Source organism: Crocodylus siamensis, chromosome 15, assembly GCF_052110815.1.
Source record: "Crocodylus siamensis isolate JL-2025a chromosome 15, ASM5211081v1, whole genome shotgun sequence".
NCBI lineage: Eukaryota > Metazoa > Chordata > Crocodylia > Crocodylidae > Crocodylus > Crocodylus siamensis.
This window is the reverse complement of record NC_143409.1, coordinates 18,843,971-18,856,547: the sequence shown is the minus strand read 5'-3', so window position 1 is coordinate 18,856,547 and position 12,577 is coordinate 18,843,971. Positions and strand designations below refer to the sequence as shown.

Genomic DNA, 12,577 nt, shown 5'->3' with positions numbered 1-12,577 from the left:
ATAAATAGAATAAACACTTTGCAGGAAGCTGAATTTATTTAGTGTTTTGATATGTGTTAGGTTTTTAAATCTCTTTGTATAGATGCGATGCATAATTCTACTATCTGCATATTTCTAATATCTCATCACTGCAGATCCTGGTTTTCCCTGTTTAAAAATAGCAAATTCTCTGATTAAACCTCCCAAATTTGTGTTTTATCCATGATTAAAATAAAACACCACTTATATATATCAGTTGAACACAATGTTTTATTGATATATTATCAATTTTAAAATCATGTGGAAGCCTACCAGTGCCTCAGTCACTATAATAAATTCTAAATACCTGTACATTTTGGCATTTGATTTTGGGTTTTGTATCATAGAAAGGTCACCAGGACATGGGTCCAGCTGCATCTGTCCCCCACCACTGTTTTGTAGTGCTGAGCAGCCCTGATATGTCAGTGCCCTGACTGTGCCATTGCCCCTCACTCCCCACTCATAGCCCCCTCCCCCAGCTGTCAGGGCTACAGGGCTAGGGACCTGGGTTCACAGCCCCTGCCCCCCCCCCCCCAAATATTGGCTGCTGCGGCAGAGCAGAGCATGGAGCCCTGCTTCCTTTCCCCCATGGTGAGCACCATTGGAGTGGAGTCAGGGGAGGGGGTTTGGATGTTGGCTGGTGACTCTGAGCTTGGGGCTTCCTACCCTACTGCCCTCCCCTGGGGCCTCTGCAGCTCAGGAGTGAGACCCAGAGCAGCAAAGCAGAATAGGGTGTGGAGGCTCAGTGCTGCTGCCAGGAACCTGGTGCCACCATGGCAAGGTGCCTCCTGCACACCCAGCAGCAGTGGTGGGTGCAACTCTGTGCTGCTACTCCCAGTGCTGCCAGGCAGGCAGGGGGCACCTTGCCATGGCTGCATGGGGCTCCTGATAGTGGCACTGAGCCTCTCTGCCCTGCTGTGCCAGGTCCTGCCTGCTGGACTGTGGAGGCCCTAGGAGGCCTGAGCCCTAACCCTAACCCTCCCTTTTTCCCTCCCTTACTATGGTGGCCTCAATACCACCCTCACCTCCCCCTGACTTACCTGTAGGGAGCTACTGCTCTCATGCTGCCTGGCTGCTAAGTGCACATGTGCATGCACCCCCTACCAGAATCCCCTCCTCCTGCTCCCCCCAGCCCCTTGGAGGCTGGAGCTCTGCCAGCCTACAAAGGGAAACCTACTGTTTCCTACATTTTTCTCCTTTAAAGGAGAAAATCAAGGGGGGGGGTCTGCTTAAACAGAAAATCTGCATTTTACCATGGCAAACAGAAAACCTGGATCTCTGCTTATCACCAGTAGCATTCCAACTTCTGAATGTGCTGACCCTTGGATTTTAGTTCTATCCTAATCTTTTTAATGACTTCTTCTTTGTTTTGCACTTGTGATTAACATTCAGTATCTCAGTCCCATCATTTTGAAACTGAACAAATGTAAATTGAAAAATTAATTATCTAGAAAATTTTAGCTTGTTCTTAAGATACTAACATCTAAACATCAGAAAACCAATTTACCATGATCTACCGTGCTGCTTCATTAGAACACAAGTTCAGCTAAAAAGACCAGTGGGCTTGAGAGACCCAAATTCCAACTCCCAGGAGGCAGCAAAAGGGAATTTTAGAACTTAAACTTTCTTTTGAGCCTTTGTTTTTTTGGGGAAGGGTAGGAGGGAGAGAGTGTGATTGTAATCTTAGTCCTGAGGGGTTAGGGGACAGGAAAGTTGCTTAAAAAAAGTTTTTTCCATAAAGCACAGGCAGAAAACCCTTTTTCTCAGCCAGTCAAAAACATGTAACATCTGCTTAGTTTATTGTACTTAGTTGTGGCTAGTGATTTCAAGTGCTTCTTGCAGTTATTAAACTTCTAAACTTTTGCTTTCTTTGTCTTTAGAACTCTTCCTAACTGAAGAAGACCAAAAGAAGCTTCATGACTTTGAAGAGTTATGTGTTGAGATGTATTTTAATGAAAAGGATGATAAATTCCACTCTGGCAGCGAAGAGAGAATCCGAGTCACTTTTGAACGGTAGAACTTATGAAGAAATGTTAAAAATGTTAATCTTTGAGTTCCTGAAATATGTTTTAATAGGCAATTACAGTACATGTAGCTACAGATGCAAAATATTTGTGACAGTTGAGTTTGATGATTTTCATGGCTACATTGAAGTTAATCATGCAGAATGTTTTGTTACTTGCATTTCTGAATTATAGAATAATTTCTACTTGTGAATTCCCAGAAAATAAGATTTTTTTTTGGTATTGTTTAGCTTTTTTGAAAAGATTTTCTTAAATGTAATGGTAGGTGTTAGGCAGCAGTACTAGAGGGCAGGCATGTCAAAGATATGGCCTGTGGTCTGGATATGGTCTATAGAGCTCCATCATCCATCATCAATGTTGCCTCTGGGTCTTAGATTGACATATACACCGCACACAGTATGCACCACACTACGTGCAAGGCTCAGGATGTGTGCCACACTTGGTGCCTGCTAGGACTGTGCAAAGTTTCGGTCCCTGATTCGATTTGGCAGAGATTAGGCCTGTTTTGGTGGCCAAATCCAAATCGAATCAGGAGAGTCTTTAATCTCTCCCTTTTAATAGAATCAGAACCCTCCAAATCAATTCCAAAAGATTCGGCGATTCAGACATAGACATAGCTTAACTCAGGGTGCCAGGCGGCTTGTGAATACTTCAACAGTGGGGTGGATGGAGCGTCCCACAGGAGCACAGGGGGGCTCCCCAGTGTGCTCAGCAGCAGACCCAGAAGTGGACCAGAAGCACTTCTAGTCCACTTCCAGGTCTGCCGGGGAGTGTGCGGGGGGGCCCCATGCTTCCCCCACTTGACAATTGGTGCCTCCTGGGTCTGGGGGGGCACCCGGGGTCCTCCAGTGGCCGATTGCTGAGCCAGGGGGCATGGGGTCCAGAGGTGGACCAGAAGTACTTCCGGTCTACTTCGGATTCACCACTGAGCATGCGGAGGGTGGGGGCCGGGGGGATGCTCCTGTTGGACATTCATCCACCCCAGCATTGCAGCATTCATGAGTCATGCCTAGTACCTCAAGATATGTTGAAAAAACATTTAAAGCTGTGTTTATGGCCGAATCACTGATCCTCTGAATCAAATTGGGGACAGTGATCTGAATCGACAAAATGAATCACTGTCCCTGATTTGGCCCAAATCCAAATCAAGTAAGACCCATTTCGCACACCCCTAGTGTGTGCCTCAGCGAGTCTGGGAAATGTAGCACCTGCTTTGGGACCCACATTGTATGCAGCATCTGTGTGGGACCTGTCTGGGGACCTTCCCCCTCCCTCTCCCCACCTGTCAGATTCAGTGCCCAGAGCACCCACTCTGGCCAGTCTAGGTCGGGTTCTGCATGCTCCAGATCTGGCGTGCTTGCAGGGGTTGGGGGTAGGAACTGGGTTGGTGGGGCTGGCACTGCACAGTTTATTGGGCCTGCGGATCAGTCCTATACCACTTATCAGGCTCATGGGGACAGATGAATTAAACACTCCTGTTGTAGGCCCTTGACTGACATTTATTCCTTAATGCCTTTATACATACCCACTAAAGTCTACTAGGCTACACCAAAATTTGTAAAATAAATATAGCTTAAGTGTTTCTTCCATTTGTGAACTAATCTTCAATATCTTTCACTTTTATTTTCTTAGGGTTGAGCATATGTGCATTCAGATAAAAGAAGTTGGTGATCGAGTCAATTACATCAAACGATCATTGCAGTCTTTAGATTCCCAGATTGGCCATTTACAAGACCTCTCTGCTCTGACTGTGGACACTCTAAAAACACTAACTGCACAAAAGGCTTCAGAAGCTAGCAAGGTCCATAATGAAATTACACGGGAGCTGAGCATTTCAAAGCATTTGGCACAAAACCTTATTGATGATGGCCCTTTAAGGTCTTCTGTGTGGAAAAAACATAGCATAGGAAATATTTTTGGTTCTTCTTTTCCACAAGGTGGCCTTGAGAGTAATAATGCTTTACTCTGTAACATTTCTATACGCAATGAAAGAAACACCCAATATACGATGGGTCAGGATTTAGATCCTGTTCCCAAGAGGGAAGAACTATTTTTACAAGAGGCAGGTTCCTCAGGCAGTGCCTTATTTCCAAGTGCTGTTATTCCTCCAGAACTTCGACAAAGAGTACAGGGTGCAGAGATCTCAAAATGCACTAATAAAAATAAAAAACTAGGTAACTCATCAAACAGCATGCCACATCTGACTTCAACAACTAAATTTTTTGTTAGCACTCCGTCTCAGCCCAATTGCAAAAGTCAGCTGGAATCTACAGCAAAGCAAGAAGAAGCTATTTGCTCTAAGGCTACAGAAGGAGATAATAATGTAGAATTTGGTGCGTTTGTAGGTAAGTATAACAAAGTAGATTGTAAATGTCCTGAAGTCATTATTAGCTGCTCTTATTCTCTTGCTTCTGGCTCTGCTTCCCTTGCTTTCACTCAACCTTGTGCTGAAAGTGGAGGATACATTAATTGTGGTTTTGTTCATGATCAAAATGACATCAGTGATAACTACAATGGAAGAGCTAACAAACGTGATCACCAGTCCCTTGTCAGTTTATCGGAGAACAGTATTCAAAAGAAGTTACTTCTGTCATCTGACAACCAGGCATCATCAGCGGTCAGCACAAGTGGTAGCCCCCATGGAAAATTGAATGTTAAAGATGAACTCCCCAAATGCCAGCACATTCAAGCAATGGAACTACAAAACCAAGATTTAAGTTCTCACATCAGTACAGGACTACTTCAAAAACTGTGGACCAAAGGTTTGATTTATCAAGAATTGTATGGTATTTGGGTGTTTTCTGGTTGCAGGTGACTTTATTGTACCATTATGCTTTGCTTGTTTTGCTTTTAACTTTTCTAACCTCCTCAAATTGTCTGGATTTTGTTTTACTGTGAAATGATCTTTTCTTTATAATTTCATCATATAGGCAATATTTTTCTGACCGTTACACAGCTGTTGATGAATATAATTTTCATGATAATATTAGTTCTACAGCTTTGTATGGGCAATTCAGATATACTTCAGTGGTACTTATTTTGAAGTTTTTTTATTATAAAGCTCATGGAAAAATATTGCCTATTTCTTGATGAAATTACAGAAGACTTCAGGAATCATGAAAAAATATCTTTGGTGGTATCTGTGACAAACTAAGGGATCCTACTACACTACAATTCTAAACACTTTTACTAGGATCTTCCACTGTTCAGAGTAATGTACCCCATGGGAGGTTTTCAAACACAGTTCTTTTTTAAATCCCATTTTATGTTCTTTATTTTTGTTTACTTTACTTAAAAAGGTTTCTGGCTAGAGTAGACGCTTGATGGATAAAACAGTGGCAGATTCGTTCCAAAAGTAGGTATGGGTTTACTAACTATATTCTGCAAATTAAAGAACAGATTAATTCAGAGCCAGTTTCAACTGGAGAATCACAGTCTGAAACTTTTTGAGGCTGCCTGTTCTCTTGCAGAGCAATAGTATCTCCCTGGACAAACCATGCATTTCTTCATATGGATATTGACTTGTTTAAAAAAAAGTTTTAAATTTAGAGAAGAGCTTTATTCTGTTACTATGAAATGTGGGGTGCTTAAAATGATACATTTACATCATAAGTATTTTTAGATACATTTCCTCTACCCTCACATGAATATTTGTAACCACAGACTAGGCTCATCATACTTGTAAAGAACACTGTGCTTTTTGCTTTAAAAAGTAAGGCTAGAAAAGCATAAAGCATTTAAAATCTGACCATGCAACTCAGTTTGACTTTCAAGTAAGTTGGACTACTAATAATTTTTAATACAAACTATACTTTTTTTGTTGGAGCCACGCATTCATTATATGATCCTCTGTCATCCAACATTTAGAATAGAGTTCATCTTTATTGCATGGTACTTATAGAATATCTGAGCCAGAGCAGCTCTCTGTTAATGAAGTAGGTTTATTTTCAGTGTAACACCATGCATGTTGGTGGAGTTGAATATAGTCTTGAGGATGAAGTTGTATAGTTTTTAAAAGCTACAAAAGGAAATTGTTTTTCCTGTAGTTAGCATATTCGTGTAAAATATGCAGATTCAGAATATCCAGTTCCTCCAACATAGGACCCTTCTTCTCTTGAAACTAACGTTTTAAATTGTAACAGTTTTATTCTTTAATGTGGGGAAAGCATCTATTCCTAATTTCTAACCTTTTTAATTAAATCTACTTACTTTATAGTTTTTCATACAAGGTTTTCCAATACAATCAAACATGGAGAGCATTGTTTTTTTGTGTCCCCAACATAACAGAATCTTTGGCATGATCAGAACTTAAAAGTTAACTCTGCATATTCTGGTTTTTTGTTTCAATTCATTCAAAGGTCACAGAGACAGTATGGAGTTACAGCGGTTTAAAGAAATAGCAAACAAAGAAAAAAATAATATTGAGGTAAGACTGAAAACTGTCCTGTGAAAGTACACTGTTGTAGTTTAATGTGGGTACTATTTTCCTCATCTCGGCACTTTTTACATATTTTAATTCATAGTTTACATTTTGAAAATATAAGAACAAACATTTTGACAGACTAGTATACAGAGAAGTTACATACAGTTGCATTCAGTAAGAGAATGAAAGTATATGCACAGATTTTTGTAATGGAAATAATGGAGAAATGGAAATCTGGATGGAACCTTATTTATGGAGCAATTGTTATACTGCAGGGGTTGGCAAGCTTTTTCAAGCTAAAACCTGGAACCACTTGGCTCCAGTCCAGCATGGGCCAGATGGCTTTAGTGGTGCATTGGTGGTGCTGGCCTTTCCCTGGACCCCCACTGGTGTTATGCAGCTCCCAGCCTCCCACTCCCTGTCTGTGGGGTGAATGCAGCTTCCAGCCTGTGGGGAGCTGTGCTGGGGCCAGGAAGCTAGAAGTTGCATCCATTCTGCAGCTGCTACTTGTCCAGGCCCCTACTCATACTTTCCCCTTACCCCCACCCTTGTCCCCAATGCAGCTTTGCTCTGGCTGGAAGCTGCTCTCACAGCACAGCTTTGGGGAGGGGAAATAGGAGGGGGTGGGGAGAGAAGCAGCAGAAGTGCAGGTACAGCTTCCAGCTCCCTGGCCCCAGCACAGCTCCTCGCTACTTAGCTCCAGCTCTGGCATGGGCACAGGCAAAGTCTGGTGGCTCTGTGGGCCATCTCCAGCTTGTGGGCCATACATGGTAGACATTTGTTTATATATTGGGATAATGACCTTCAGATAGTTAAGCCATGCACTGAATTTCCACTTAAAACAAAGGAGGTAGTCATTGAAATTAATAAGCATGATATGTGTAGGACCAGTTGCACATGTTATCTTATCAGTTAGGGAATCTGACTTGAGATTTAAAGCAGCTATTGAGGAAATGTTGTGCAGTGATCTTTTAAGGAAGATCACTGCTCACCTGGCTTCCTGGAAAATTAATATTCTGGTGAGTTACTTTTTATACAATGCATGATCTTCAGCTTTAACTTGTGTAATATATTTTTTTCATTTTTCCTTGTACAGGAGCAACAAGAAGACTTTAAGAAAGCTGTTCTGGAGGGTATAGAGATGACCAGACACCAGGTAAATAGGAAGCCTTTGAGTTCAGAGTCACTGTAATCAGTAATAAGTACTTGCCTTCATGATTTTAGGTTTTCCCCATGAAGTGCAGAAGCCCAGGACACCATGGATGAAGAAGGAAAGTTTGGAGACAAAGTGAATGTCACACTAAAAAGCAGATGTGTTTAGACTCTGATTAACCTGTAATTTCTTTTCAGGTTCATAGAGGATTCCATTTATAGCTAGCAGCAGTCATGTCATAATTAAAGTTGAATTTTTCATTTTAATGTTGATTATAGCCATGATCCTTCTTTTTTTCTTTAAAGAAAAATCCTGGAAGAATGAAATTTTGATATCTATTTAACAAAAAGGAAGTGTCTGTTTACCATGGACAAAATGTCCAAGACCAAGAGAAAATTTTGACAGTTGTGCCATTAATCAGATAAATTCTTCAGAAGTTGACACTGGGGAAAAAAAAGAATTATGCAGAATTAGTACATTGCTAATGCAGTAGCATTCAGATGGGCCAGATCTGGCCTCTGTCACCATGTTGTCTAGGCTGTGGGGTCTCCATGGATCTGGAAATTTGGTGGTAGGGAAGCGGTGGCAGCATTAATTGCTGTGGCTTTCAGAGTTGCAGCAGTTAAAGCTGTCACTGTTTCCCTGCTGTCAAATTTCTGGATCTGTTGGGAGCCCCGTGAGCCAGATGATACAGTCTCTTGTGCTGGAAGGCAGGGGTTGCCCTGTGACCAGATCAGGCATGTGGGACAACTTCATGGTTGGGGCTAGCCACCGAGCTTGGTCACACACAAAGACGATGACTATTTCTCATGTCTCTATACCACATTTGACCCCAAGATAGATCCCATGCAACAGTCTGCATAAATGCTTAAAGGCAGATATACCTGTGTTATTTCAGTGGACTAATGGTGCCTCTTCTCTGTTACAGCATCCTAAATCAGCTCAGTACCGTATGTCAAATAGAACCACTCTAGCAGCAAGTCTCTAATGATGTGTTCTCCAGAAATATACAGTACCGAACAATCTGTTGGCCATCTTTAAATGTTTCCAGTATGAAAAGGATGAGGGTGTGTACTTCAAATCCACTTCTAAGACATACTGCCTAGATGTGTAATAAGGCAGCTCTGCATCTAATGCAGCAAGTGATGCACAGGGCATCACCAAGGTGCCACGGTGTGGAATGTGGCAGCGTGTTCAGCCACCCCTGCAATAGCAGCTAGTTTTTCACCCGCCCACAAAAGCAGCACCCTGCGTTGCTGTGCTGGTCACTCCTTCTCTTTTAGTTACACAGTTGATACCTGCACTTTCTGGATGGTGTTGATGTCATTCTACCAAACTTTGAAGGCTCTCCCTTTTCTGTCGGCAAGAGCTTGCATTTCCCTATCATTTGCATCAAACCAGTGCTGATGCGTCTTTGTGGAGAAGCCTAGAGATTCTTCGTACACCTCTTCAGTGCCTTTCTTGAGGCTCTCCCAGTGATCAGTGGTGTCAAGAGTCCTCATGGGAGCACTACTAGAGATGATCACATTTAGCAGGGCCTTTCAAGTGCTCAATATTGAACCTAAGTGCTGCAGTGTCAGTATTGAGTCATGCAAGTTCTCTAGCCATGAGTGCTGTCTTTCATCCTGGTCGACTGGGTCAATGTTAAGTTGTCCATCAGGGTGCAAATTATTTCAGGTTATTTGATTCGGACTGCAGATTGGAAAACCACATTCAGTGGAATCATTCTGTCAGGTGAAATGAGACAGACTACATTTAGGGAATCCTTATTAGCTTCCTCCACATATGGGGTGAACAGACCCTAAATAGTCCTGCACAGTCATGATTTGCAGCTGTCAAATTGTGTGCCTGCCTCATTTCCAAATACGAAACCATCATACTCTCTTTGCCTTCATGTAGGTCTACGATTAGAGACATCTAATACTCACTAGTACCTGCCCCCATTGCCACTTACCCACCACCGTGAGAATTAGTATGCCTAAGCATATCTTCATTTTATATGGGGATGCTGTTGTGCATCGACAGCCACACAGTACTTCGTGGGAAAGAAACCTTAATCTGATGTTGAGGAAAACCTAAATGCCTGGAGTTTTCTATTCCACTTCAGCCTTCTGCCTTTGCTGCCATCAAGCTCAGCAAATGGGCAGACGAGAACCTCATGGTGTTTAACACCGAAAAATGCAAGGTTCTCCACCTTGGGAGGAAAAACCTGCAGCACCCTTATAGGCTCGGCAGTGCTACGTTGGTTAGCACTACAGAAGAAAAAGACTTGGGGGACATCATTGACCACAAGATGAACATGAGCCTGCAATGCGATGCTGCGGCTAGTAAAGCGACCAAAATGCTGGCATGCATCCATAGATGCTTCTCGAGCAAATCCCGGGACGTCATTCTCCCCTTGTACTCGGCCTTAGTGAGGCCGCAGCTGGAGTACTGCGTCCAGTTTTGGGCTCCACAATTCAAAAAGGATGTGGAGAAGCTTGAGAGAGTCCAGAGGAGAGCCACGCGCATGATCAGAGGTCAGGAAAACAGATCTTACGATGACAGGCTGAGAGCCATGGGTCTCTTTAGCCTGGAAAAGCGCAGGCTCAGAGGTGATCTGATGGCCACCTACAAGTTTATCAGGGGTGACCACCAGGATCTGGGGGAACGTCTGTTCACCAGAGCGCCCCAAGGGATGACGAGGTCGAACGGTCACAAACTCCTGCAAGACCATTTCAGGCTGGACATAAGGAAGAATTTCTTTACTGTCCGAGCCCCCAAGGTCTGGAACAGTCTGCCAGCGGAGGTGGTTCAAGCGCCTACATTGAACACCTTCAAGAGTAAATTGGATGCTTATCTTGCTGGGATCCTATGACCCCAGCTGACTTCCTGCCCTTTGGGCAGGGGGCTGGACTCGATGATCTCCCAAGGTCCCTTCCAGCCCTAATGTCTATGAAATCTATGAAGTATTCTTTCTTTATTCACTTGCTCCACCAGTGAGGACTTGTTTTATTTTTGGATTGCTGTTAGGCACACCTCACCTTTGACCTTGCTGCGATGGGTTATCCTATGACGAGTAGAAAATTCAAGATGCCATCACTCTTGTGGTCATTGGTAGCACACAGTACTCTCTACCACGTTAAAGTTGTGATCCTTGGGAGATCTCTGTGCTTATTACTAGGTTTTCAAATATGTTGACCACAAGAAGTGAAGGTAAGACAGAGTGGCACCTTATAGACTGAGTGACTCAGAGAGGCATGAGGTCACGTAGGCAACAGCCTACTTCAGTTGTTAGGAATGGATGTGCCGAATGACAAATTTGTAGAACCTCAGTAAAAATAATCAAGTGCTACTGAGATTTCATCATTTGATTCAAAGAGGATGTCTAAGAATATTTAAAGGACTTACTGATGTTCTTTAAAATCAGTTTTTGTTTTAACAAGATACACAGTGGACTTGTTTGTCATATGTGCTTGCTGTATATTTACTATAGGACTCTAAATGTGATTAACAAACTCCTTTATTTATTAATTGTGAATATTTGGTATATGGAGTATTAATCTTTGAGTGAGAATATGAATTAAGGATTTAACTTCATTTTAATTCCCTATATCATAGGAATCAGAACTTTAATATGAAGTATATAACGTAACAGCACAATTTTAGAATTGAAATAAATAATGAACTAACAGTTATGAAGAGGAGAGGTTAATTTTTCTAGAGGTATACCTTTCAATTTGAAGTTGTTTTACTGATATTGCTTTCTACTTGTCATCTCAAAAATAGATCTCTATTGCTCCACTCTAAGTAGAGTCTTTATTATTCATTTAAAAATAATGAATCTCAGGATTTGTTGTAAATTCTACAATCTACAATTTGTAATGGAAAGACTTCAAAAAGTATGTATTTACTTAAACTGTACAAGATGCATTTTAAAAATATATTTGTCATACATTTGAAAGATGGTCATAGAAAGCGATATTAGTTATGTTGCAAACTAAGCAGATTACCATACTGCATGAATAGCAGAGGATTGCAGGAATGATAGCTGATAACTATATTTGTTTTACAGGATGGTCTTCAAACTGACTGTAATTTGAGACAGACTAACTCTTGCAGTGGGTTTGCTGAATATCTTGAAAACTCTTTGGCAGGTCATTCGGAACAGTGTAAGTGCAGATTTCTCTGTGGCTTAGTTTTATCCTAAAATTTTATTAATTAAGTCACTAATTCAAGAGGTACTATCAACATAAAATTAGATTTGTCTCTGAAATTTTTTAAAATCTTTTTTGTTACTTGAAATGTGTAAGTTTTTAACATCTTTGAGAGTAGAGGAGTATATATTTTGTTTTCTGAAGGTTTTCTAATTTGTGCATTTGTCTGCATTGTATATGTAGTCAGTTTTCTGCTGTCTGTGAGATTTTTCAGTGTGGGAGAGGGAAAGAATCATTTGTATTTAAGAAAAGGGAAACAGGAGTATAGGGAAAGAGGAGAGTGGGAGAAATATGATAATAAACCAATCAAAATTACAGGGAAATCTAGTGGCAAATGTAATACTAGACCATAACTTACTTTTTTTCAAATGATATATCTGAATGGTTAGTCTTTCCTTTAAACTGTTTCAGATGTGTGTTTTAAGTCCTTTTGTTCTTATATCCTGTACTTAATGTCCTATAACTGGGATCAATAGCCTGTGGCCCATGGGCCAGATCTGCCCTACAAAGAGCTTGGATCTGGCCTTCAAAGGTCTGATTCTGGGGAGGTGGGGGTGGGGGGAGGAGAATTTAAAGGGGTCACATTCAATCTGTGATTTAAAGCCTTCTGCTCTGTGCCCTCACAGCCAAATTGGCTATCCCCTGTTTGTGTTCTCCTGCTGCCATAAAAGGTTGCTAACCTGCGTTGTGTAAAACATAGTAGATTCTTCCATGAGATCTGCTTATTCTGGGATCTCAGTGTTTACAATACTTTTTTTACAGA

General features: G+C 41.6%; 1 protein-coding gene across 2 annotated transcripts in view; it reads left to right on the top strand.

Moving 5' to 3' along the window:
* Positions 1 to 12,577, top strand: part of TRPM7 (transient receptor potential cation channel subfamily M member 7) — a 110,801-nt gene that overhangs the window by 78,703 nt on the left and 19,521 nt on the right. Inside the window, exons 25-29 of one of the 2 annotated variants that reach the window (XM_090028146.1) lie at positions 1,899 to 2,031; positions 3,675 to 4,804; positions 6,401 to 6,468; positions 7,562 to 7,621; positions 11,673 to 11,769. In XM_090028146.1, the coding sequence (XP_089884272.1) occupies positions 1,899 to 2,031; positions 3,675 to 4,804; positions 6,401 to 6,468; positions 7,562 to 7,621; positions 11,673 to 11,769 (1,488 nt within the window). The remainder of the gene's footprint in view (positions 1 to 1,898; positions 2,032 to 3,674; positions 4,805 to 6,400; positions 6,469 to 7,561; positions 7,622 to 11,672; positions 11,770 to 12,577) is intronic. The other variant, XM_090028147.1, reaches the window with a different exon arrangement.